Raw genomic sequence first — 27,997 nt, 5'->3', positions numbered from 1 at the left:
GGGTTAGGGTCTTCAGGATAAAGGGCTGAGGTCATCCTGTCATCCAAGAGTTTGCAACAGGAGAGAGAGGAAACATGCACCCTGGATTTCAGAAGAACAGGTTTCTACCAATGGATAAACAGGGGAGGTTAAGTTCCAGGGCCAGAGATAGTGAAGGGAATGCTAGACCTCAGAGGAGATGGGAATCTCTAATGCAGGAAACTGACAAAAGCAGCTGAAATGGCTTCAGTGAGAAAGAAAGGGCTGGGAAACAAACCCTCCAGGTCACAAGCGAGACCTCAGATGAGCTCAGGTGTAGCATGGACATCAACAAAAGAGAAGGGCTGCCAGCAGCACAGAGCTGGCAGGCAGGAGCCATAGGAGTGGCTGGAGGAAGCTGAGGCCTGCTGGATCACAGAAAGGGCCTTTTCTCCCAAGCTGGAAGAAGCAGAACGAGGGAAAGAAGGGGGCTGCTATCCAGTGCAACCAACCTTTAGTGTTGTCATCAGCCCTAAGACAACAGACCATTCCTGGGGGCACTCCCTTTTCTCTGAGGAGAAGAATGACTTCCCGCTGAAAAGGCAGAGTCAACTTTACAGGGAAAAGAAGCGCAGACAGACAATACAGGGACAGTGCCAAGCTGCCCGAACGGATTCTATGGAAAATGGCACAGTGATGCAATTTCCCCTTTTTACAAAGGCCACTGTTAACCTGGCACACACATTGCTCTTTCAGGACCAGCACTTGTCCTGACTGGGCAAGGCCTGTCACGGCAGGGGATCTGGGGCACATGAAGTAAGGCTAGGAGAAGTCCTTCTGGCCTGTTGTAATGGATCCAAGCTGGGACTGGGGAAGAGGAGGGCTGAGCTTCCCGTCACTAGGGGTGTCTATTGGTTGCTCTATAGAGGAGACTTAGGGTCACATATGGGCTGGACCAGGAGATAGTGAAGACCCTTCCCAGCGCTGAGATTCATGTTCCACAGAGCAGGGTGTGACACTGCACACATCTGAATTGGAAATCAAGCTACTTACCCGCCCTCGCTCTGTGAGAGTCGTCAACATGACGATGAGTGACAACTTCTGATCCCAGACGACCTGCCAAAACTGTGCACAGGTATGCGGCAGGGGACCCTGAGCGGCGATGTACTTGTTCACAAGGTTAGCAGCAGGAATTTCCATCTGGCAAGAAATTGGTAAAGTATTAGAATCTGTTGCTGCCCCAGGGTGCACAGGGAACTGGATTTTAAACTCTTCTACTTGCTGACATCGCACCAGAAAAATCTTTTATCAATTCACAGCAAATAAGGAAAATCAAACAAGTTATTTCTCATGCTTCTTGAAAAATATCTGACAAACACCAGCATCAGATCTTTAAGATAAAAGTGTGTGGTATTCAGTAGGCAAAAATCAGAAATCTATCTGTGACATGGCAGAAGAGTTTAAGTGACTTTCATTGCTCTATCCTAAATATAATCAATACTGGCTATCTGCATTTTCAGTTGTATGTACCAATCCTACCCCTAAGTCTTTCCCTATGCAGGGTTTTCTATCAAAATCTATTTACATTTATTTAAAGCATACACCATACAGGTTTACACCACCAATTCTTGTTGCACTTTGCTTTCTGCATGCCTTCAAATGCTTGGAAGTTGGTCAATCTTGACATTCAATGTTGAAATGTTTTGAAATGAATGTTTCAGGTGGAAATATTCCTGCTCCATTTTCCTTTCTGCCCTCTGGACTGAGTCCTTCTGACGAAAGAACACTCAGAACCTGCTGAGCTCTGGGCTGGCACTGGGATTCACTCACTCTCAGGTGAGCAAGGTAAAGGCAGGCTTCTAATTCACAGTTTGGCTGGTGCTTGGGTAAATGGCTTCCTCAGTCCTGGGATTACATGAAAAGACTGGGCTTTGTGGTGTTGCTGCCCCTAACGTTTCTCATGCTCTGCTTTTAAGAACGAATCCCATAGATGAATCCCACAGATGCTTTGGAACAGGAGGAATCACTGATGAGACCAATTTTTATTAGGGCATTTCTTGACACTTTGCTATAACTTGAGAACTTAATCTGAGAAATCATCTGTCTATTTAGGAGTTGGCAGACCACGTATTGCCTGAAGGCCAAATCTGTCTGCCACCTTGCAAGCTAAGAGCGGCTTTTAATCTTTTTAAGTGGTTACATTTCAAATGCAAAGATCACATATTACTATCTGGTTGGCTACAGAAAGTCTGACCCCAGGTTCAGATAGAAGAAATGGAAGTCTAGAGAGGCCAAGTAAGTTGCCCAAGATGCATTTTTAGAGAGAAAATAAGTGCTTTTCCCATAACACGTGAAACGTTCCACTTTTCTTTTGGCTTATATGTACAGAGGAGGTTTTCTTTTCTTTTCTTTTTTAAGGCAGGATGACACTCATCACATGAAGAGAAACAGACAGTCACAAACATACCACAGACAGTCACAAACACACCACTAGCAAAAACAAACAAACACCTGAATGGAAGCAGCTCAGTACAGGGGCATGTGGACGACTGAATTAGAAACACACAACAAGTCTGGTCCCATCTTCTGTTAGCTTTGTGACTTTTCAAATTATTTTAACTCTCCGAACCTTAGTTTTCTCCTCTGTAAAATGAGACTATTCTGCCTTCCCTCCCGTGGCTGTTGTGGTACTGAAATGCAGTGGTGAACGGGAAAGCACTGTGTCAACTGCAAAGCCCCACACAGGCCCTCATCATCGTTGTGACAGTGGTGAGTGTGCTCTTTAGCATCATCCAGATTCCTAACTTACGTTCACGTAACTTGCATTAATATAATCTTCATTTCCCTGCAATAATACCCGGGTGGTGTCATCTGCGGGGAAGAGAAAAATTGACCGATTATTCAGAGCATTATTTTTATCATACCAAGTAAACCAGAGTTCAGTTCCCAGCCCCATCTGCAGCTCTGCCTCATTAGCATAAACACTATTCCCCAACTGTTCAGAGTCTGAAATGGCTGCAATAAAGACGGTGGTGTTTACAGACACACTGAAAATCGTTCCAGAATACCAGACAATCTGTTTTAAAAAGGGAAACATTATCTCAGTGTAGGGGGGAAGGAGGCATTCATGCCGGATACTCACAAGGCAGCACATCTTTATATCGGTTTTTGTCCAAATTTTGAGGCAGCTTTGCAAACGTGATGGCCAAACCTGGCTTTTTTCTATAGAGTTGCTATGTGAGAAATAGAGAAAAAAGAAAGCATTGCAAAAATCAGACGAAGAAAGTGTGAAAACATACTTTATCATTCACAGTACCAAAATCTTAACGTTTTAAAGTGATTATGTGTTATATACTAAAAGAAAATCTTCCCAATAAGAAATTCTACAGTTTCATGAGAAACTGACTAAACTCTTTAATAATTTTTGTTTTTAATTTGAAAAAAATGCCATAGGAAGGGTCTGGGTCTCAGGTAATGGAGAACGGTAAGTGAAACTTTGTATTTATGACAACTATTTGACCAGAGCTAAAAGCAACTAGATGGGGGGAAAAGAATTCTGACTCAAAATTAAATGGAAATCATCTAAGTTAGTCTAGAATCATTTCCCTCCAGTTCAGTGTAGTGAACCACACCCTTCCTTTAAGAACGAAAGCATTTCATTCATCATTTCAGAAGTCTATTTCCACAGGAAAAACATTTATCCCAATATATAGTAAACTTCCTTTACAGAGGTACTTCTCTACACATGTAATCACAACCAAAAATCTCAAACAACACAATCTTTGCATATCTAAACTCACGTATTAGACATGTTTGTATGGTACCTGATGTGATTTTCACAACAGCCCTGTAAGAAGTATTAACTATATTCTTATTTTGCAAGTTCAATGCTTTGTTCGAGATCACAGGAGAACAGGAAGAACTCAGATGTGACTCCAAGGCTTATCTTTTCTTTTCTATATGACTGTTTTTCCTTTTAATCCCTTTTCACCAGTGGTTTTATTAACTCTATAGGAATTTAAAACACAGGTTTTCAGTGTTGGAAGTGATTTTTTTTTTTTTTTTTTTTGCGGAAAATTTGGGAAATTCACACTAATATAAAGAAAAAATTATCAGCAAGTTCACAACTCTGAGATGAGCTTTTCCTATATTTTCTCCGGCTTATTTTCTCTGTGCCTACATGCACACAAATGAACAGAAGCATATATATGTAAACACATAATACATTTATATACTATGTTTTTAAAAGCAAAAAATGAGGCTGAACAACACATTGGCACGTTTTTTTTTTTCTCTTCCTGAGGCAGAGTCTCTCTGTTGCCCAGGCTGGAGTGCAGTGACGTGATCTCGACTCACTGTAACGTCCACCTCCCAGGTTCAAGCGATTCTCGTGCCTCAGCCTTCCAAGTAGCCGGGACTACAGGTGTGCATCACCACACCTGGCTAATTTTTGTATTTTTAGTAGAGACAGGGTTTCCTCATGTTGGCCAGGCTGGTCTCAAACTCCTGACCTCAAGTGATCCACCCACCTGGGCCTCCCAAAGTGCTCGGATTACAGGCGTGAGTCACCGCGCCTGGCTATATTGGCACTTCTTATGCTGTGTTCTAGTCAACCTAAGTGTCCTAAAAGAAGATAGTAAGTATTCCTCAGAAAAAGTTTCAAAGTCAAGACATTTGGAAAATATTTTATTTTCTATGAATCTTTAACAAGACAAGTTCTGCAATGCATAATGCATACATTTGTTAAATTCTGATCAGCTAAACATATCTCAAGCTAATTTGGCCACGGAAAATCTCAGCATCTAATGGAGTATTCTGGGAAATAACTATCCTATTTTTCAAGCTGCTTTCTCATACTTATTATATAGTATCTATTTCCCCATGTCATTAAATATTTTTTACACATATGATCTTTAATGGCTCGATAATTTAGTTTATCTATCTATCTATCTATCTATCTATCTATCTATCTATCTATCTATTTTTTTGAGACAGAGTCTCGCTCTGTCGCCCAGGCTGCAGTGCAGTGGTGTGATCTTGGCTCACTGCAAGCTCCACTTCCCAGGTTCACGCCATTCTCCTGCCTCAGCCTCCCGAGAAGCTGGGACTACAGGTGCCCGCCACCACGCCCGGCTAATTTTTTGTATTTTTTAGTAGAGACAGGGTTTCACCGTGTTAGCCAGGATGGTCTTGCTCTCCTGACCTCGTAATCTGCCCGCCTCGGCCTCCCAAAGTGCTGGGATTATAGGCATGAGCCACCGTGCCTGGCCATTCACTATAATTTATTTTAATTTTTATCCTACTTTTTCACTAGGCTGTTTTGAAATTTTTTTTACTCAAACTTCTAAGAAGAGAATTACTATACCAAATAATATTTTAAGGGTTGTTTTGGTTTTGTTGTTTTGAGATGGAGCTTCACTCTTCCACCCAGGCTGCAGTGAAGTGGCGGGATCTTGGCTCACTGCAACTTCCACCCCCTGGGGTTCAAGTGATTCTCCTGCCTCAGCCTCCCGAGTAGCTGGGATTATAGGCATCCACCACCACACTCGGTTAATTTTTGTATTTTTAGTAGAGACAGGGTTTCGTCATGTTGGCCAGGCTGGTCTCGAACTCCTGATCTCAGGTGATCCACCCACCTCAGCCTCTGAAAGTGCTAGGACTTTTGAGTTTTGATACATATAACCAAGTTGCCCTACAGGGATGTATGACAAATTCACCAAATTGTGGCCAACATCCTTAATAAAGATGTGTTTGCAGTCTGAATAGGGAGGGTAAAAAGAATTTCTCCCTCTACATTTTTGCAAATTGTATTGTTTTGTAAACTGGCTTCTGTTAGTGTTTTTTCTCTTACTAAATAAACAAATGAAACAGAACTCCCCAGAAGATAATTAACATGAAGAGTCTGGGTCATAATAACGGTGCCATATCTTATACATTTGCCAAATGTCTAGAATTTCCAAACACTCCAAGAGCTCAGTTACTCACCATCTTTACAGTTTTAGTTCATAACCATCAGGCAGCTGAACAACTTCTTAAATAACTGCAGTCTCTAATAAACTCTGTGAGTTCATTTTAGGAATAAACTAATGATTTATTAGAGATTTTGGGTTGACTGGCAGAAGGCGGGCAGCTAAGTTAAATTTACCTACACAGCATTTTAGTTCTAACTGATTAAGTGAATATAATCAACAATTAAGTGAATATACAATTAAGTGAACATAGTAAAGCTAACCTGGTGGGAAAAAGAGATTTTTTTTTTCAAACAACAAAAGTGTAAATAAAATCAACTTGAGGTGGTCTAGCAGAAAAGCACAGCTACAGAAAAAGGCTTTAATTACTATAAGGACTTTAAATGTATCTCAGCGGTAATGATCTGCTGATAAATTTGTAAAGTATTAAGATAAATCGTACTAAGATAAATCATATATTAAAAAGTGTTAGGGCAGTGTTTACATTTTTTCTTTTTTTCTTTTTTTTTGAGACATGTTGCCCAGGCTGGGCTGCGGTGGTGCGATCTCAGCTCACTGCAACCTTTCCCTCCAAGGCTCAAGTGGTTTTCATGCCTCAGTCTCCTGAGTAGTTGGGACGACAGGCACATGATACCACCTCCGGCTAATTTTTGTATTTTTAGTAGAGACAGGTCTCGCCATGTTGGGCAGGCTGGTCTCAAACTCCTGACCTCAAGTGATCCGAGTGCCTCGGCTTCCCTAAGCAATGGGATTACAGGTGTGAGCCACCACGCCCGACCAGACAGTGCTTAAAAATTTTTAAATGTGCACACTCTGGGCTTTATCCAACAGAAATACATAAAGATACATGTCACAGAAGTTTATCTGCAGCAAAATATTTATTCTCAGAAAACCAGACGCAGCCTGGATATTCCCCAAAGGTAAAGAAATGTTGACTTAAATGATAGTACATTCTTACCAGAAAATTCTGTGCAAGTAAAAAGAATACGACAGACCAAAAGTACAGATTTAGAAGGATATCTACTCATACACTTTAAAGTGAAAAATACAAGGTATTGAATAATTTATACAATGAATGATGATCATATAATAGCAACACACAGAGTGTATATTAATGTGTAAAGACACAATCTTGTGTGTGTATGTATGTGTATACGATTTATCTGCATGAGCCCTGGAACAAGTATGGAAGGATACAAACAAAATTGTCGTTTGTAAATTACAACAAAGAGGAAGAAACTGAAGGGGATAGAAGTCAGGAGACTATTTTACTTTGGTTATTTCTGAATTATCGCAGTAAGAATTGTTATTTTAAATGCAAATGACTAAAGTGAGAAAAGAAATACAACAAAAGAAATCTATTTAAAAAATTAAAAAGCACAAAACTTTTACAAAATTTTGGACAAATCAAAATTAAGGTTGTTTTGGCCTTTGGAAAGTTTGACGGCACACTCATATTTATGTTTGCAAAGGGCAACACTGAATAGGACTGAAGCAACTTAGTAGAAACAGGATTTAAACACTCGGTTTCTTAAGAGCTGGTTTTCGGCTGGGCACAGTGGCTCATGCCTGTAATCCCAGTACTTTGGGAGGCTGAGGTGGGCAGATAGTTTAAGCTCAGGAGTTCGAGACTAGCCTGTGTAACATGGTGAAACCCCATCTCTACTAAAAATATAAAAATTATCCAGGTGTGGTGGCACGTACCTGTAGTCACAGCTACTTGGGAGGCTGAGGTGGGAGGATTGCTTGAGCCCAGGAGGTGAGCCAAGATTCTGCCACTGCACTCCATCCTGGGCGACAGAGGAAGACCCTGTCTGTGTGTCTGTCTCTGTCTCTCTCAACATATATACATATATATACACACACATATATACACATACACACACACATATATTTATATATTTTAATTTTATTTTTTTCACGTTCCTACTTTTTAATTTTTTAATTTTTATTTTTTGAGACAGAATCTCACTCTGTTACCCAGGCTAGAGTGCAGTCAGTGGTGCGATCTCGGCTCGCTGCAACCTCCACCTCCTGGGTTCAAGCAATTCTCCTGCCTCAGCCTCCCGAGTAGCTGGGATCTGTATACAGGTGTGCGCCACCATGCCCAGGTAATTTTAGTATTTTTAGTAGAGACAGGTTTTTACCATGTTGCCCAGGCTGGTCTTGAACTTCTGCGCTCAAGCAAGCCACCGGTCTCGGCCTCCCAAAGTGCTGGGATTACAGCTGTGAGCCACCACGCCTGGCCTCAAGTTCCTAAAATTTATCGATTCTTCTCCAGGCCCTGTGGGCTGCTTGGCAGCCTGGTTATGAAATATCGCTCTGAGAAGGCAGAGGGACAGAGTGGAAAGTGATAGTAAACACATATGTCTTTCTGGAAGGGTCAGGGATGAAACGGAATGAGTTAAGGCTTTGTGATATTGGCCAGAGTATGAGACGTGGCTTTTAAGAGAATCTTCATTCTTCTTTCATTTTCCAATTCATTGGAAAAACAACAATTTGCTTTGGTTATTCCTGGGCTGAAGGAGTGTGAGGCAGATAACAGCTCCTGGCTGCAGATTCCTTAGATTCTGTCCTAGGATGGGAGCCACCAGGAGGCTGAGAGGCAGAGTCACAGGGATATAGAATGACAAAACCATGGAATTTTATGAAAAATTATTAATTTTTATGTCCTAAAATGCTTTGTTCTCATTCTATCAGAGTCTAGTTATAAGAAGCTCTGAAATTAAAGGTAAATTATAAAAAGATCGGCTAAGAGGGGTTGCTAAGGAACAACCGTATTGAAATTACAGTATCAATATCACCAGCTCTGGCCTCCAAAAGACAAAAAATTTGAATGGTGGGAGCAGATGCTCTCCAGTGTGGTAGGGGTGCGATGGATGGTTTTTTTTGGCTTAAATATTTCTTCTTAGAACAAGTCATCTACTATAACATTAGAGAAGGCATCAAGTGACTCTAATCTCGCTCAACCAAAGGCGTGCAGCCTAGTCACATCCCTCAGATGAGAGCTTCACACACCCAACTGGCTCTAACCAGAGGATGCCGGCAAGGCCCTGCACAGTGGAAGCAAGCACTCCGTCAACTCTATGAACAGAAAAAGGGGAATTCCTGAAGGCTGAGAACCCAAGAAGGGGGAAGAAAAATGGAAAAGGACAGGAAAAAAAAGGGCGCTGGAAATCAAGGAAACCATGGGCAAGGAGACAGCAAAGGGCAGAAGCAGATTGCCTTTCATGCCCTTCACAAAAACCCAGAGCCGACTCCTAGGAACCAAGTTTCAAAACGGCTGTTTGTTGTATCAGCCACTATGGCATTATCTTTACGGAGGCAGGAATCTCATTTGTTCACTGCCATAAACCCCAAGCCAGCATTGTGCCTGGCACATAGTAGGTGCTCAATCAAAATTTGTAGCGTGAAGGAATAATGGGATCTGCTGCTTTCAAAAATGAGTGCCAACCATGTGAATAAAGCATGCCAAGAAAATTTCAAAGCAATTTCAGCTTTCTTAGACACAGTGCCCTATAACTAAGCTGAGGGTAACTCGTTTTTTACTAAAGGCCCACCCCAAGGGGTTGTTTTCCTAGTACCACTTGGTTGACAAATTAACAGTTCACTACTCACGGGTAGCTCATCCACACTGGGACATCCCTTTTCCTTTGTATCTGACCCAGCCAGAGGGCAAAAGAAACCATCCAGCGGGGTCTTGAGGCCTCTACCTACCTTCCCAGAAAGGTTTGCTGAATTGAAATTGTTGCTAGTAATTTTGGGACCTTCCATAGTCCCCCTTTCCACGCACAGTCCCAGCTGCAGATTCTACTGCTGGCAAAACTAGCAAGTATTCTTGCAGGGCCCCTTTCAGATAGATACACAACAGTAAGTTATGGCAGCACTTCCTTTAGGTGGGTCACTGGCACTTGAAATGTAAAAGCTGCCCACATGGTCATTCCAAAGCCCCCAGTTTGCTCTATGTATCCCAGACACATTATACTGATGATGTTTTCTTTCCTTAAAAAAAACAAAAAAAAAAACAAAAAAACAGAAACTATTTGGAAAACTGTTTTTAAAAATGCAAATGCAATCTTTTGGGTCGGGCATGGTGGATCATGCCTGTAATCCGAGCACTTTGGGGGGCCAAGATGGGCAGATCCCTTGAGACCAGGGATCTAGACTAACTTGGCCAACATGGTGAAACCCCATCTCTACTTAAAATACAAAAATTAGCTGGGCATGGTGGCACAGGCCTGAATTCCTAGCTACTCAGGAAGCTGAGGCACGAGAATCACTTGAATGTGGGAGGCAGAGGCTGCAGTGAGCCAAGATCACACACCGCTGCCCTCCTGCCTGGGCCACAGAATGAGACTCGGTCTGAAGGGTTCTAATCTTGAAGATATAATTGCTCTCATTAATTTCTACAGGTGTCAATTTAAACCTCTCATAAAGTTTTCAACTACCTCTGCCCTTCCAAATGGACCTTTTATAATTATCACAGGAGCCAGTGAGTCACTTGTTTTGACATTAATGGCTATCTTCTATAATGGGCAATGTAGGAGTGAGTAAAGTAAAAATAGGGGTCAGAAGAAAAAAGATGGTTTCTGGTTTTGGTGAAGATGGTAGATGCTGAAGTGGAGGGGCCGGGTATCTGAGTTTGAATATGACCTTTGGTGGTCTCTTGTAGCCACTGCTGTAATCCATCAACTGGGGAATGCAGGCATTCTCTTGTGGTGTTCCTCATTTTCGAGGTCTTAACTAACCGTGGGCCAGGAGGCAGGGAAGCTGTGAGTCACCTGGTCACCAGATAAAAATGGACGATGGGATCCTTTGTTGCTGGGAAGCTGGTTCTCAAATAAAGGACAGGTTAGCATCATCACTTAGCTTTTATCCAGGAAAGTCTGTACCAAATGCAGATCCTGTCCTTTGCTTAAATGAGCACTTCAACTCAGGGAACATGCAGATTAAGCTGCAAGTTTTTCTTGGGAACAAACAAAAACAAGAACTTCCTGGAAGTGGTAATTCTGGGGTCAGTGGGTACCTCAATTCTGCTCCTTTACATAAGAGAAAGAGGAACACCCTACCTTGGCTACACAAAGAGTATTTACACAGTTTGGGGCCAAACAAAAATTCCACCAAACTGCTCCCATTGATGAAGCTCATACAGTGTGGCTACCAAAGGGAATGGCTAAAGTTGGAGGACAGGGTGAGGGCTGGGTACACTCAGCAATGGTGAGTTGCTACCAGTAAGTTCAATTTTTATTTTCTGAGACAGGGTCTTGCTCCGTTGCAGCCCAGGCTGGAGTGCGGTGGGATGACCATGGCTCACTGTAGCCTCAACCTCCCAGGCTCCAGCAATCCTCCCGCCTCAGCCTCCCAAAGTGTTGGTATTACAGGCATGAGCAACTATGCCTAGCCTAGATATTTAACACGTATTCTAATCGTGGCTCTGACTAGTTGTGTGCCACTGGGTAAATCCCTCAGCCTCTCTGATTCTCACTTTCTCCATCTATAAAAGGGTGATCCTAATCATGCTGGCCATGTTGACTTCACAGAACTGTTGTGAGAGTCAACAGAGACAACATATGTGCACCACACTTGGTAGGCTCCAAAGTGCTATAGAAATGCTAATTATTAAGTGTGATTTTATGACAGCTGGGACCAAATGCTTTCTGGAACACACTTGTGATTGTTTACTGAAAACCACAGGAAGGACTGGGGAATTCCCTTCATGAAAAAAAAAAAAAGAAAATGCTCCAAAGTAAGCGCTGATAGAAACCAGCTCTCGCAGGAGGGATTTAAGGCTACCCCAGGGCAGGTCTTCGGTGTCGTGGAGTGTGTGGTGTGGACACCTGCGGTGGGCCCTGTTGGGGAACAGCCCCTTCCTCTTCCTACTCCTGCCCAGTGTACGCCCCCATTGGCCAGGATGCCCACCTGCCAACCACGCTGGAGGAGGCAGAGAATCAGAACACCAGGACTAGATGACCCAGACCTCCAAACCCAGCGCAACACAGTTAATTTTTTTTTTTTTAGCTCTGTTACCCCGGCTGGAGTGCATTGGTGCCAACACATCTCACTGCACCCTCAACTTCCCAGGCTCAAGTGATCCTCTCACCTCAGCCACCCGAGTAGCTGGGACCACAGGTGTGTTCCACCACGGCTGGCTAATTTTTTTATATTTAGTAGAGATGAGGTCTTGTTATGTTGCCCAGGTTGGTCTCAAACTCCTGGCCTCAAGTGATCCCCCTGTTTTGGCCTCCCAAAGTGCTGGGACTAGAGGCATGAGCCCCCATGGCCGGCCAGTGACCACCTCTTATGCAGACTTTGGGCATGTTCTACAGACTCTTGGAGCCTCCCTTTATTTATAAATAATAATAGTTGTTACTTTTTATGGCACTTTGACCACATACCAGATAACACATTAAGTATTTATCTCATCTAATTATTAAATGAACTCACAAGATACCCAATTTATAGATGGAGAAACAGAGGCCACAGAGGTTAGGGGACATGCCTAAGGCCACATAGGAAGTGAGGGTAGAGTCAGGATTTAAAATCTGTCTGGTTCCGTGTAGGGAGACAGTCTCTTAGAGATATATACATATATATATGTGTATATATGTGTATATATATACTTTTTCGAGACAGAGTCTTGCTCTGTCGCCCAGGCTGGAGCGCAGTGACACAATCTCGGCTCACTGTAAGCTCCGCCTCCTGGGATCACGCCATTCTCCTGCCTCAACCTCCTGAGTAGCTGGGACTACAGGCGCCCGCCACCATGCCTGGCTAATTTTTTTTGTATTTTTAGTAGAGACGGGGTTTCACCGTGTTAGCCAGGATGGTCTCGATCTCCTGACCTCGTGATCTGCCCGCCTCGGCCGCCTAGAGTGCTGGGATTACAGGCGTGAGCCACCGCGCCTGGCCAGCAGCCTCTCAGATATTTTCTAGGTCAGATGTTCTATTATTCTAAAAAACAACTCACATATCAATAGCATGTAGTCGTTTTCAAAGGTTATTGTAGAGTGGCTAAGAACCAGCTCTTGAGTTGGCCTGCCTGGGTTCCAATCAGCCTTTGACATTTACTGTGAGACCTTGAAGAGGTCGCTTAACCTGTCCAAGACTGTGTTCCCTCATGCCCACAACTGGGATAATGACAGTATCTATACAGGGCTCTTGTGAGAACTACATAAGGTGATATCCTTTAAAGTCCGTGGCACATGGTAAGTGCTCATGAAAGCTTTCCTTTCCTATTAGTTTCCCATTTTATCTAGTTTCCTTTTCTATGCCTCTCCTCTGGCTGCTCTGTAAGAAACCTGTCTCGCACCTGTAACAGTGGTTTTCACATGACGGTCTGTCTAGTCTAGGGTGCTCTGGGGGCCAGTGAGGGAAGACTGAAGAGGCTGGGCTTTGAGGACCCTACTGGCTCCATCGCAGGTCACAGAGCAGACCTGCTTTCATCTGTTCTGTATTTTGGAATTCTGCAAATGATTTGATTAAAAAGAAGGGTTTCCTACTTGAATTTCCTACTTGAGGAAGTGTATAGACAAAAATGAAGGAAACGTGTACACACTAAAACGCAACCCTAAAATGCGTACATTCTCTGTTTCTTATGCTGCCATCCAACCCTACCCTCCAAAGACAAGGCCTTGGATGCACAGCGGGGGGCCAGTGGTTCCGGTTGGGTCTCTCCTCTGGAACAGCGTGTGCATCAAAACAGGTGCTGATCTTGTCAAAAGTACCAGTATCTGGGTCCCATCCTGGTGCGGCCGATCCACTAGCTTTGGGTGGGGACTTGATTTAATAAACTCCCCAGGTGATCTCCCTACGAGTGGTCGGACGGTCACCCTTTCAGAAACACAGGTAGGGGACAGAGTGGGTATTTATCTCTAATGCCTTTGAAAACTTCAAAAAGTTGAACACTTTTCAAGGGAAATCACTGCGGGATTCCCATACGTAAAACACACCTCGAACTGGAGCCACCTGCGTGAAGGAGGCTTCGCGAACACCGGAAACACCAGCCTTTGGGTTTTCCTCAGTGAGAGCCCACAACGCCTCCTTGTGGACTATCTGATAAACTGGAACCAGTTCTCCTGGGGCTGAAAGACGGTCATCACCTGGATGCATCGCCCAGGACCTGCACTTGTCAACCCGGGTGGGCTTGTCTCTTTATGCTACCTGATACCCCCATGAGCTTTGTCTGCGTTTGGGCTGACATTTTCCTGCAATACGCTCCCTCCCCGCAACACTTAATCCTATCCACCCCTTTATTAATCCCACATCTCACTCCAGGGATCTCCTGTAGTCCTCTGACCTCCAGTTGCTGCAGAACATACATTATGTATAATAACATCTTACCCTGTCTTGGTCTTCAGCTGTTTCTGGGACACATATCTCCTCAAATACACTAAAATTAGACTGTCAACTCCTTGGGGCCAGAAATCCCCCTCTCCTTCCCTCATCAGGTTCCTGATCCAGGGGAAATACCCAAGACACATTCGCTAAATCAATAAACAAATGACTTCGCACCACCTTTCTTGTACTCTCTAATACCAAAAAATCGATATGCACTGTGTGACTGGCTTTTAAGTTCTTACTTGTTTCAATTTTGGAGTGTGTAAAAATATGAATGAGCTTTACTGCTCAAAATGTGAACTACTTTGAAAGGGAAAGCAGAGAAGATAACCTCTATACTTCCTCCTCCTTCTTCTTTTTTTTTTTTTGAGATGGAGTCTTGCTCTGTCGCCCAGGCTGATCTTGGCTCACTGCAACCTCCATCTCCCAGGTTCAAGCGATTCCCCTGCCTCAGCCTCCTAAGTAGCTAGGATTACAGGTGCCCACCACCACGCCTAGCTAATTTTTGTATTTTTAGTAGAGACCGGGTTTCACCATGCTGGCCAGGCTAGTCTTGAACTCCTGACCTCAGGTGATCCACTCGCCTCGGCCTCCCAAAGTGCTGGGATTACAGGCGTGAGCCAACGCGCCCAGCCTACATTTTCTTCTTTTTATACCAAAAGCGTGAACAGCCTCCTGTAGGCCACTGAAAAAAAGGGCTATTTCCCTTTGTAGAATACTCAGTAATATATCTATTAGTTTTACCCAAGTAATTATATTGTTACTACCCTTTTATCCAGACTTCATTTCCATAAGGTACATAATTTTTGTTTTATATTGTGTCAAGATGATTAATGAAAAATTTTAAATGGCTGGTTGTGGTGGCTCATGCCTGTAATCCTAGCACTCTGGGGGGCCAAGGCAGGTGGCTTGCTTCAGCCCAGGAGTTTGAGACCAGTCTGGGCAACATGGCAAAACTGCATCTCTACAAAAGAATAATACAAAACAAATTAGCGAGGAGTGGTGGTGCATGCCTGTAGTCCCAGCTGCTCAGGAGGCTGAGGTAGGAGGATCACTTGAGCCTGGGAGGTGGAGGCAACAGTGAGCCAAGATGGCAGAACTGCACTCCAACCTGGGTGACAGAGACCCTGTCTCTAAATAAAGAAATACATTAATTAATTAATTCCCTGCTGATTGTTTTTTGGGGGGGAAGTCAGTCACTTTTACCTTCTGGCTTGTGGATTTTTGCTTTCTACACTGTTCAATACACATTGCTTTAATGTATTTTCACATGCATCATAAAATCAACCTTTCACTCACAGCTCTCTGCTTTGTATTCCTTCGTTTTCAACATTCCTATCACTCAAGCCTTCCCCAATTACTCTGCAGTCACACACATTTCACAAATGTCCGGGTTTTGCTTCTTTTTCCTTTATGTGGTTTTCTAATAAATAATGCATTGTTGATTTCTGTTCTTGAGTCCCATGTGAGACTCTCTTCCTGAATTTATGAACCCAGACTGTTATTTCTAATGATGATCTATTTTCTTTTGTTGACCTATTTTATGCTTTTTGGTGTTCTTTTATTACAGGAATTACTCTGTTTTCTTCTACTTTTAAATAAATTTGGGAGATGGGCTGGGTGTGGTGGCTCACGCCTGTAACTTCAGCATTTTGGAAGGCCGAGGCAGGAGGACTGCTTGGGTCCAGGAGTTCACGACCGGCCTGGGCAACATAGTGAGACCCTGTCCCTATTTTAAACAACAACAACAACAACATATTTAAAAAATAAAAATAAGAAAATAAATTTGGAAGATGAACACATTCTATTTTAATTCTGTTTTTATCAGTAAAACTGGCTTAAAAGCTGAGTCTCCTTTGGTTTTCTTTGGTTTTATAAAAAATGTCTGTGTGTACCTTTGTCAACAGCCTGAATCCTATGGATCACAGGTTCCCCTGGGGAAGACGGGCGTTTGAGTTTGGTTTCTTGTGTTTACAGGGTTCTGGGCAAATTGGGAGGGCAAGACACTATGCCCTCATGGGATGACACTAATTGCTCCAAATTCCAGTGCACGGCTGGGGGTGGTCAGAGAGCTGGCTCCTTCACCCACCCTGGGCTGCTCACCCACAACTGCCTCTCCACTGCCTTCTACTGCTGGGAGTTTTGAGCTTTTGTGTTGGCAGCTAAATACGCTCAGAGTCCCTCCTCCTCAGTTTCTGGCATGTTTCTCCATGACTACCAAATGTTACTAGAATAAGAGGGTGAGACAGAGTTCAGCGAGGGTGGCCATCCTGATCCCTGCTTGCTGCTCTGAGCCTGAGGTGGGGCTGCCTGCTGTGCTCTGTTATCCATGACAAGCACAGGCCTCACCCTGTCCGTCCTCACAGAGACTCAGTTGACTGTTTTTGGTTTGCAAAACACACAATCATGTTGGCCGAGGAAAGGAGGGCTTGTGTCTCTGCCTCATTTCCTCTGCTGCTCAGAGGCAGGGGCGGCCTCACAGGTGACACGGCAGTGGCCCAGGCCTTGGGATTCAGCCTCCAGAGGGTCTTACCTCAAACTGGATCAGCACCGTCCCGCTTTCGAGGCCCTTCTTTAGTTGTGCCATGGACCCCTCCAAAGTGTCCCCACCCTCTGGACACATGGGGAAAACGGCCTCGGGGAAAAGCTGGTTCAGTTCATCTTCAGACTTGAAGTCAGCAAATGAGCGGACAGCTGTAACGTATAAGACAGTGCATCTGACTTGTGCAGCAACACCCGGGTTTACCAGTTTTCCTCAAACAAATCACACCTATGACACCTGAATGCAGATGGTTTAAAACATCTTATTAAATGATTAAGCTACACGGTAATCATTTTCACCAAAGATACTACTTCTAGGCGAACGATTCAATACGTATTAATTACACAAAATGACATACTAATCTTCCTGGTTAGTTTTAAATAATGATGTTTAGCACCCAGAGGTTTTTGTCAAAGGTAAAGGAAAGGGAAAAAATGTTTTTTAAAAAGCATATTGTCTCTGCTTGCTCTTTCTGACCTGGTTATTCTTCTACCCATCCCAACTCCCCTTTCTTTCTCAGGTTTTTTCATTTACTTCCCAAAACTGGGCATTTCCCCAGGCATGGGGGTGAGGTCAAAGGCTTTCCCTGTGACACCATCATTCCTCAGAGCTCAATCCCTTAACTCAGGGCCATTTCTATGTGGGAGGCTCCCACATAAATACTGTAGTCCTAGCATCTCTTCTGTGCTTCAGCCCTACCTCTTTAGTGTACATTCTCCCTTCATGTTAAATTCAATACAGGTGAAAGCAAAGCTAGGACCCCCCCACCAACCTCCCACCTTGCACAGGATCTGGAGAGATCCAATAAGGCCTCACGGAGGAGGTAGGGTCAGAGCTGGTCCTGGTGGCTCTGAACTGAGAGATGTAGTGGGAGCAGAGCCGAGGCAGGAGCGCAGCAGTGTGGGGTGTGAGCCACATGTGCGAGGAAGGCAGAGACACAGGGCCAGGGCTTTGCAGACACAACCTTCATTTACTTTCAGTATTTTACAGTTGCGCAGGGTGTTCAAGGAACTTGACGTATTATTTTATAGCAACAACTATAAAGACAATAGTGTGATGCTCAGTAGAGGCTGTCCTTCAAACCTCTGCTCCCATCAGGCAGCAATGCAGGTACTTTCCAGTCTAAGTGCCATTGAATGATTGCTTGATTGCTTGATTGAGATGGAGTCTTGCTCTGTCACCCAGGCTGGAGTGCATTGGCACGCTCTTAGCCCACTGTAACCTCCACTTCCTGGATTCAAGTGATTCTCCTGCCTCAGCCTCCTGAGTAGCTGGGACTATACTCACATGGCACCACACCCGGCTATTGTATTTTTGGTAGAGATGGGGGTTTCACCATGTTGGTCAAGCTGGTCTCGAACTCCTGACCTTGGGTGATACAACTGCTTCGGCCTTCCAAAGTGCTGGGATTACAGGTGCGAGCCACTGTGCCCGGCCCCAAGTGCCATTTAATCTTCACAACAACCCTGTGAAGTCAGGACCACTGCTGTCCTCCTCCACACCTGAGCCAGCTGAACCACAGACTGGTTATGTAACTCCTGCAAGGTCCCCAGCCAGCAGAGGCAGAGTGAGGAATCACCTGAGACAGTCAGGCCCTGCTCTCCTCACTGCCTCCCGGACAAAATCAAACATGCATGAATAAAATATCACCCGATCATTTGGGAAGGGGCTGAAAATGCAAATGTCTGCAGGGTCATGCCGCTTAGAGAGTGCGTGACGTGGGCTGCGCTGGGCCTGGGAGGAATTGGGAGCCAGGAGCTCATGTCCTGTATAAAGAGGGTGGGTGGGCGCTGCCTCCCTCCAGAAGACTGGCCACATGGGGACAGGCTCATGTGGGCAGATCTTCACACTTTTCAAGTGAGAAGCCAAACATTGGGTTATTACCTGAAGATTCTTGATTTTCAAATGTTGGCTACAAACTCAACATTTTCAAGAGCAGATAAAGGGCTGGAGTAGGCGTGGCTTTGCTAGGGCAGTGTCCCTATGGCTCCGCCCCCCAGGTGGCCATTACCTCTTCTCCTGATCACCAGGGCCAGCTCCCGTGAGTGGGACTCCCGGCTGGCTTTGATGAACATCACCACTTGGTCATGCGTGTGTTCTGAGATGTCCCGGCCATTGATTAACACGATTTGATCCCCTTCGTTCAGCTTAGGAATGCAGGTGTCCGCCTGGGTGGAGGGGAAAAGCGAATTTCTCCCGTTACCATAACACAGTCCTCGGGGGAAGAACGCTGACTCGCTCTGCTCCCAGACACCTGAGACCACGATCAAGTTTGCCTTCTCTCCCTCGGGTAGTACTGTCATTATTTTTATAATACATCTACTGCTATATGGACATGGTAGTTGGTTGCATGATATAAAGAAGTACTGCTCAGAATATAAGTTATAAAACATTTCAGAATAAGGCTATAAAAACTGCTGATGCCATTTCTCTGTGGTAGTCAACCTTCACTTATTATAATATAACTATACCATTTCCAGCCTTTTGTTTCCTAGATGTACTGTTAGGAAATGATTTGCCAGCTAGAGGTGAGTATTTATCTGTCTTGCAAAGGTGAAAGCTTTTGTAAGCTTCACAGCAGAGGCAAAAACCATTATGGAGAGAAGCAAAGTACTGAACAGCACAGGAAAGAAAGCCTTCTGAATTTACAGAAACCATAAACAGTAACAAAAGTTAAATGACAAGAGCTTAAGGACTACCTCAGAGTAATCCCAACATGGTTCACTGTAAGGAGGCACAGTGACTCCTACTGCTTTAAAAAAGCAGATGATTAAAGGTAACTGTGGGGCCAGGTGAGGTGGCACACACCTGTGGTCCCAGCTACTTGGGAGGCTGAGGCAGGAGGATCGCCTGAGCCTAGTTTGAGGCTGCAGTGATCGCACCATTGCATTCCAGCCTGGGCAACAGAGTGAGACCCTGTCTCTTAAAAAAGAAAAGAAGGGTTAACTATGGAAAGTGATGAACATGTTAATTTGTTTGACTGCAGTACTATAAGCATAACAAGACATCATGTTGTACACCTTGAGTATGCACAACAAAAAAACTGAAGGAAAAAATTACTTATTATTATTTTTAAAACAATCCAATTTATTTTATTTTATTTTATTTTTGAGACAGAGTCTCACTCTGTTGCCCAGACTGGACTGCAGCAGCGTGATCTCAGCTCACTGCAACCTCTGCCTCCTGGGTTCAAGGAATTCTCCTGCCTCAGCCTCCCGAGTAGCTGGGATCACACCTGTGCGCCACCACGCCCAGATACTTTTCGTATTTTTTGTAGAGACGGGGTTTCACCCTGTTGGCCAGGCAGGCTGGTCTCAAACTCCTGGCCTCAAGTGATTCACCCGCCTCGGCCTCCCAAAGTGCTGGGATTACAGGTGTGAGCCACTATGTCTGGCCTAAAAACAATAAAATAAATTTGAAAGAAAAACAAAGCAAATGCTCTTCTTAGGAGGCCTAAACAGAGGATGAGAGGGGCACTGGTGGAAAGACAGTGAGAAGAGCCACAGGGTCCACATGCCCACTTAGAGTGAGCAGAACAGCAGACTGCCTACGTTTCCTTCTCTTGAAAAAGACTTCCGAAAATGTAATGTGCACACCAACCACTCAAGGCTCTTGTTAAAAATGCAGATTACGGTTCAGCAGGCCTAAGCTGGGGCCAGAGAGTCTGCATTTCTAATGAGGTCCCAGGTAACATGGGTGCTATGGCTTCAAAGAGCACAGTGAGCAGCAAGGTTCTAGAAAACATGGTGATGTGTATCTAAGCACGTTCTTTACTCTGGCAAAAAAAGAAATGGGACACAGAAACAGAAACCTGTTAGAATTAGGGGAGAACAAACAAACACGGGGAATAACATGGAATGTATTTACTTACAGGTGACTCTGGGTTTATCCTTGATACTACAAGAGGCATCTTTTGATCCACTCCTCCCTGTAAACATTTTAAAGTAAAAAAAAAAAAAAAAAAAAACAAAGTTTTTTAAGTTAAAAAAAAAACAAACACTGGAGTGGCTCACAGCATCAACAACATGGAGGTACCAATAAATGTGAGTCTTTGGTACAGCAAGGCTTCAAACTTCACTATGACTGATTAGAATCACACGTCATTTCAGAAATATGGAACAAATTCCTGACCCCTCTGGATCCAGTGGGCTGACCAGGACTGTTCAGAAGCCTTCCTCTGCCATCCCCACAGTTCATGAACGAAAAGATGCACTCAGAGAGAGCAAGCTCCTCCTTAAAAACACAGACGCCCCCAGGAGAGGGACTCCACAGCATATCTTCCGAGTGCTGCTAGAAAAGGGGGCTTTCAGCAGAGGTGAGCAAGGCCTGGGAAAGGGGTGCACCTGTGAGCGCATCTGGCTGTGAGCGCTGGTCCTCAACACAGCTGCTGGGGCAGATGAGGGTGTGCACGATGGCAGCTGGGGGGTAGGGGACCACCTGCCTTCCCTTCGTCCTAGAGCAGGGGTGAGTACACGTTTTCTATAAAGAGCCAGAGAGGCTTTGTGGGAGTGAGGGCTCTGATGCAACTGCTCAACTCTGCAGTCATTAACCCACCAGTAAACAAATAGGTGTGGCTGTTACCAAAAAAACTAGTTCCAGAAACAGATGGGATTTGGCCTATGGGTTTAGTTTGCAGATCCTGCTTAAATGTGCCTGGAGGAGAGTGGTGACCCTGCAGGTTGAACTTGAATTGTTTTCTCTTATCAGCTTCAGCAATGCTGAGGGGTTCTCTTAATAGCATTCCTGAAGTGGGTAGATCTGTTTGCCAAGTGTGTGCCCTCATCTCTTGGAACCTCAGTATTCATTTGCAAAATGGGTTTAAAAATACTGACCTTACCACTTATTATCAGAACTTAAGAAGGTGCTATGAATCTAGTGCATAGCCAATGCCAGGCACAGAGCCGCACTTGGCCTTTGACAGCTGTTAAGGCCACATTAAAAAAAACCTCTCAATTCTAGGCTGGGCACGGTGGTTCACGCCTGTAATCCCAGCACTTTGGAAGGCCAAACTGAGTAGACTGCTTGAGGCCAGGAGTTTGAGATCAGCTTGGACAACATGGTGAAACCCCATCTCTACAAAAAATATGAAAAATATTAGCTGGGTATGGTGGTGCATTCCTATAGCCCTAGCTGAGGTGGGAGGATCACCTGAGCCTGGGGAGGTCGGCGCTGCAGTGAGCTGAGATCGTGCCACTGCACTCTAGGTTTGGGCGATAGAGTGAGTTTTTTCTCAAAAAAAAAAAAAAAAGAAAAGGCAAAAAAACTCAAACCAAACAAAAACAAAAAAACTCCCCAACTCTCAATTCTGAGGGTTGAACCAATTTCCTTACGCAGCTCAGGAATGCAGCATATTTCTAATGCAAATTAAAAACTCACCGAAAGACTGCTTCACAGCACAAAACTTCCTTTATAAATACACAACGTACCTTAAGATTAAATCCAAATTTTCCATCTTCATCTGGTGTGATACGGATCAAGACTAAGTAGCCGTCACCATTATCATTCTGGAAAATGTTTGAAAGTGGTCATTTACATCACATTTCTCTCCAGCAGTTGGTGATAAGATATTTTCATTTAGTCAGAGCTACTCAGCTGCCCACAAAGGGTCTGGAAGCCCTGGCCAGGTGGGTCACCCGGCTGCCTGTGCTCGCTCACCTTGTCACAGTAGTACTGGCTGGTATCCTCGGTGGAGCCCCCTTTGGTCACCCTGTGGAAGTCATCTAAGAACTGCTGATCAACGCCGTCAGGTGAGCAGGAGCCTGGAGCATTTGAAGACGGAGACACAGAACTGGATGACTTCTGGGTCCGGTAGCTTTGTGCTGGATTGTTCTCAGATAGACTCCTTCATCATGGGGAATGAGGAGACATTAATAACTGGGTTACTATTTTATTAGAGCAAACACTACTGACTGTAGGGGCCTGGCACCTGGGGGCTATATGTTTCCCTGGAGCCTCAGCTGCATGGGTTGTCAGCAGGATTTGAGTACACTCAGGGCGCACTGACCACCCCTACCCACATCTGGCCTAGACATTGTCACGTGGTTTTGGAGAAAAGGGATAGGAGGCAGGGTGGATCTGGAAACTGCTGAAAACTCTGCTCCCTTCCCTGCTGCTTTAGAAGGGTGAAGGGAAATGTGTCCAGCTACTCTGGTGGTTTCATTACTGAACCAGGCTCTGCCAGGGAAGCTCATGCAGATGCACGGCTCATCCCTTCTGAAAGCTTTTTTCCTTCTGTCTTAATTTCTGCGGATGGTTCTGCTTCATAGGACTCTTGCCTCCTCAAAGGAAACGGGACTGTTGTTGATGTGCATTCAGGAGAATTTATATTATTCCTAGTTGGCATGATTTGCCTGTGACATCCATGAACTGCCACGCTGAGATGTTTCATTTTCCTCTATCTAATATAGTTTCTTCTGTATTGTGGAGCTGCAATGTTCAGTATGGTAGCCAATAGTCACATGTGGCTACTCAAATTTAAATAAATTTAAGACAAGAAACCAGCCACACCTCACAGGCTCACTAGCCACATGCGGCCAGTGGCTCCCGTATGAGACAGTGCAGTTAGAGAACATTCCACCACGGCAGGAAGTCCTGCTGGACAGCGCTGTCTTAGAGAGTTACAGATGATGAGAACTGAACAGACCTTTGTGGTCATTTGTTCTAACTCCCAGTTCACAGATGAAGAAACTGAGGTCAGGAGGGGCTGAGTAACTCGCCCAGGGTCATGGGGCTTTCTCCTCACTTAGCAGACAGAAGCCTGACCGATGTGCGTCCTGAGCCTTTCTTCCCTCTCCAGGCCATGCAGAGCCCACTCCCAAGACCCCCATTTCTAACCCCTCAGGGTCACAGGGATTAACCAACCCTGCTGTCACTGTACAGGACAGGACCCTTGAGTCTCTGCATCACCCACACCAGCCCCTTCCGGAGTCACAGGCCCAGCACAGACACCTTACAGGGCTGATGAATGTGGGGCTCTCCTACATTCTTAAGACTCTGCCCCACCCTAACCTCATCCAAAGTGAAGTGAGGGGAGAAGTGCAGAGACCAAGTCATTCAGTGAAACCCCGACAAAAGACAGCTGCTACCACCTCTTTCTTGACCTTTATTTCAATCCCTTATCCATGGATTTTTCATAGAATTGGTGATTCTCTTTCTCCTAGTGAGTTTATATGAGCTTAATTTAAATATAAAATCTGTATCATATTCACACAGAATGATTCATAATCACAATCTATTTGAATAAAATATTCAGTGACAGACCAATGGAGAAACACAGCTATACGCAGGACAAGAGTCTGGCCTTATGGTGTCCAAGTGGCTGGTTGGGGGTAGGGTGTTATGGACGGGAAGACATTTCAGAGAGAGAATATTTTGGAATTGAAGTTGTACACAAGTTTTCAGATTGAAAAAGAATGACTTTCACTGATGTAAAAGCAAGTTTTAAAAAATTCCCCCCAAATATGGCATTTTTGCTAGGTTTCACTGTTTACAAGAGCATCACCTAGTGGCAGAAAGGGCAACTGCTTGGCAGTTACAAAACAAGTTAAAAAGAGTATTTCCAGTTCTCATTCTGTCTGTCTCTGTCTCTGCCTCTGTCTCTCTCTCTCTCTCTCTCCCTCCCCACACCCCAGATCCATTTTTTTTTTTTTTTTTTTTTGGAGACGGAGTCTCGCTCTTTCGCCCGGGCTGGAGTGCAGTGGCTGGATCTCAGCTCACTGCAAGCTCCGCCTCCTGGGTTTTACGCCATTCTCCTGCCTCAGCCTCCGGACTACAGGCGCCCGCCACCTCGCCCGGCTAGTTTTTTGTATTTTTAGTAGAGACGGGATTTCACCGTGTTAGCCAGGATGGTCTCGATCTCCTGACCTCGTGATCCGCCCGTCTCGGCCTCCCAAAGTGCTGGGATTACAGGCTTGAGCCACCGCGCCCGGCCATTTTTTTTTCTTTTGAGACAGGGTAATGCTCTGTTGCCCAGGCTGGAGTGCCGTTTCGTGACCACAGCTCACTGCAGCCTTGATCTCCTGACTCAAGAGATCTTCCTATCTTGGTCTCTTGAGTAGCTGGGACCACAGGCATTCGCCATGTCCAACTAATTTTGATTTCTTTTTTTTTTGAGATGGAGTCTCACTCTGTCACCAGGCTGGAGTGCAGTGGTGCAATCTCGGCTCACTGCAACCTCCGCCTCCTGGGTTCAGGTGATTCTCCAGCCTCAGCCTCCTGAGTAACTGGGACTACAGGTGCCCGCCACTACGCTTGGCTAATTTTTTATATTTTTAGTAGAGATGGGGTTTTACCATGTTGGCCAGGATGGTCTCGATCTCTTGACCTCATGATCCACCCGCCTTGGCCCCAAAGTGCTGGGACTGCAGGCGTGAGCCACGGAGCCTGGCCTTTTAAAAATTGTTTGTAGACATAGGGTCTCACTGTGTTGCCTAGGCTGGTCTAGAACTCCTGGTCTCAAGCAATCCTCCTGCACTGGCCTCCCTAAGTGCTGGGATTACAGGTGTGAGCCACCATCCCCAGCCCTATTTTTCTTTCTTGATTTAAAACTCAATGGTCTGTCTAAAGCAGCCCATGGTATTAAATGACAACAGTACTACTACTATTACTACTGCTGCTAGTACTAATACTATATTCCAAGTCATTTTATGCCCCAACCTATTTTTCTTTTTCTTTTTTGAGACAAGAGTCTCGCTCTGTCGCTCAAGCTGGAGTGCAGTGGCGCGGTCTCGGCTCACTGCAAACTCCACTCCTGGGTTCACGCCATTCTCCTGCCTCAGCCTCCTGTGTACCTGGGACTACAGGCGCCCACTACCATGCCTGGTTTTTTTTTTTTTTTGTACTTTTTGTATTTTTAGTAGACACAGGGTTTCACCATGTTAGTCAGAATGGTCTCGGTCTCCTGACCTCGTGATCTGCCTGCCTCGGCCTCCCAAAGTGCTGGGATTACAGGCATGAGTCACCGCGCCTGGCCTGCCCTAACCTTTTTTTTTTTTTTTTTTTTTTGAGACGGAGTCTCACTCTGTCGCCCGGGCTGGAGTGCAGTGGCCGGATCTCAGCTCACTGCAAGCTCCGCCTCCCGGGTTCATGCCATTCTCCTGCCTCAGCCTCCCGGGTAGCTGGGACTACAGGCGCCCGCCACCTCGCCCGGCTAGTTTTTTGTATTTTTTAGTAGAGACGGGGTTTCACCGTGTTAGCCAGGATGGTCTCGATCTCCTGACCTCGTGATCCGCCCGTCTCGGCCTCCCAAAGTGCTGGGATTACAGGCTTGAGCCACCGCGCCCGGCCCCTAACCTATTTTCTAAGCAGGGTTGGAGGGGTTACTCTAAGTCATTTATTTCAACAAATGGCTGATTTTTGGCCTGCTTAACTGTGTACACAGGTGCTCTGTAGAGCGTGGTGATGTTTTGTTCAGTGTGCAAGATGGACAGACAGACGAGGAAGAGGACATCAAATCAGGAGATGCAATGAGTATGTGGCAGCTGGCCACAGCACAGGGTGGCCAGGGGTGAAGGCACCAAAACCCTAGCGTCTCCTCCGTCGCTGGGCAGAATGCAGTGTGGCTGAGGAGCGCAGGGGAGCCGCCCCATGAATTCCACAAGTGGAGGGAAGAAAGGGACAGGATGAGGGATGCAAGAAGACGGTGAGGGTGGGATGGAGCCAATGACTAGCGGGAGGAAGGAGCAGGAGAGGTTTGCCCCTGAGGCAGGATGGGGAGACACCGTGGAGGAGCCAGTGTGGTACTGACCACACCCTGGTTCTTGGGGAGAAAGGGGCAGAGACAGAGAAATGTGAGACACAGACTCACCATCAGGCAGACAAACAAGTATTCCCCCTCCAGAAAACACATGCTTCCGAACTGTAAAGGCAGCAGGCATCAGAAAGAAACACACCCATGAAAGAAACACTCCCCAAGAAGCTCTCCCGAAACCCTGGAGAATTACAAAGACCTCCCCACCCCCCCGCCTGTGAAAGGGGGCAAAGTCCTGCTCTCAGATTGCAGTGTGAAGGAACAGGGGCCCTGTTTTGGGAGCTTCTCAAGGTCAAGAGACCCTCGTGCTCTTTCTGTTCCTCTCCTAGTGCTCGGAACACAGGACCAGGCACACAGGGAGTGCTCAACTGAAATGCTGAGTGAATGAAGAATAAAACTTCTTGGCAAGGTACCAAGAGGATCGCCTGAGGTGACTGGGTGAGTTACGCTAAAAGAGCAAGGAATTTACTCAGAAATCTGGAAGCTCAGGTGCAAAGAGAAGGCGGGTTAAATGGTTCTCAGCATCTGCAAGATCAGAGCTTCTGAGAATGTGCTGTGCACACAAATCAGCTGGGGTCCTGCTGAATGCAGAGTATGATTCGGCCGGCCTGTGTGGGTCTGAGATTCTGCATTCCGACCAGCTCTCAGGTGCTGCAGCTGCTGGCCTGTGGCCACAGCTGGAATAGCATGGCGCTAGAGGAACGCATACCAGTTCCCCCAGAGGGCAGTTTTTTCTGAATAAAATTCCTGGAGAAATGTCCCACATGGCTCCTTACATAAGAGTCCTTGAGTGACAGAAAGAAGACTGTCTTCCCATACACATTGTTATGACATGGAGACAGTCTCCACAGGAAACAGCTCATCTGGGGCTGTAATAAATGCCAAGGGCACAAGATCAAAGTGGCAGAAGGGATATGGTTCAGGTACGGTGCTTTCTGAGCTCACAGTCTCTTTCCTGATGGAACAACAGATCATGAATCTGACTAGGCTTCCCCTACAGATATCAGACACCTCATCGGCAAGAAAGCACTTGCTAAACCTCAGTCAATTCATCCCTGAATCCTCTGAGGGGAATTTCTCATTGACAGATGTCCTGCAGGGGCACCTACCACATAGTCCTGTTCACAGGTGACAGTTACGAAACTTGTCAAAGTAAATATGTTTGAGTTCTTGGGGTACAGATAAATATGGTGTGATGTTGCTCATGTGATACGGACACATGGTGTGGAAGTGGCAGAGGGGGCATCCCATTGTGAAAACTTAGGAGTTTGTATCCCGGGTTCCCATCCAGTTTCATCTAACCATTTGTCCGCCCATCCGTCCATCCATCCATCCATCCATCCATCCATCCATCCAGTCATTGAATGTCTATTAAATGCCAAATACCCATGTCAGGTTTTAAGGAAGGAGAGGTGAATAGGGCACTATCCCTGCCCTCAAAGA

The 27,997-nt window shown here is 45.3% G+C and overlaps 1 protein-coding gene across 4 annotated transcripts in view; it reads right to left on the bottom strand.

Moving 5' to 3' along the window:
- PTPN3 (protein tyrosine phosphatase non-receptor type 3) overlaps nucleotides 1-27,997 on the bottom strand; it is a 121,609-nt gene that overhangs the window by 9,914 nt on the left and 83,698 nt on the right. For all 4 annotated transcript variants that reach the window (XM_017863784.1, XM_017863785.1, XM_017863787.1 and 1 more), the window contains 8 exons: nucleotides 22,462-22,648; nucleotides 22,233-22,310; nucleotides 20,678-20,734; nucleotides 18,818-18,974; nucleotides 16,798-16,958; nucleotides 3,101-3,191; nucleotides 2,768-2,829; nucleotides 1,012-1,158 (listed from right to left, as the gene is read on the bottom strand). In XM_017863784.1, the coding sequence (XP_017719273.1) occupies nucleotides 1,012-1,158; nucleotides 2,768-2,829; nucleotides 3,101-3,191; nucleotides 16,798-16,958; nucleotides 18,818-18,974; nucleotides 20,678-20,734; nucleotides 22,233-22,310; nucleotides 22,462-22,648 (940 nt within the window). The remainder of the gene's footprint in view (nucleotides 1-1,011; nucleotides 1,159-2,767; nucleotides 2,830-3,100; nucleotides 3,192-16,797; nucleotides 16,959-18,817; nucleotides 18,975-20,677; nucleotides 20,735-22,232; nucleotides 22,311-22,461; nucleotides 22,649-27,997) is intronic.

This window comes from Rhinopithecus bieti, unplaced genomic scaffold (assembly GCF_001698545.2).
Source record: "Rhinopithecus bieti isolate Rb0 unplaced genomic scaffold, ASM169854v2 scaffold_73599, whole genome shotgun sequence".
In the NCBI taxonomy this organism is placed as follows: Eukaryota; Metazoa; Chordata; class Mammalia; order Primates; family Cercopithecidae; genus Rhinopithecus; species Rhinopithecus bieti.
This window is presented reverse-complemented; position numbering and strand designations above follow the sequence as displayed.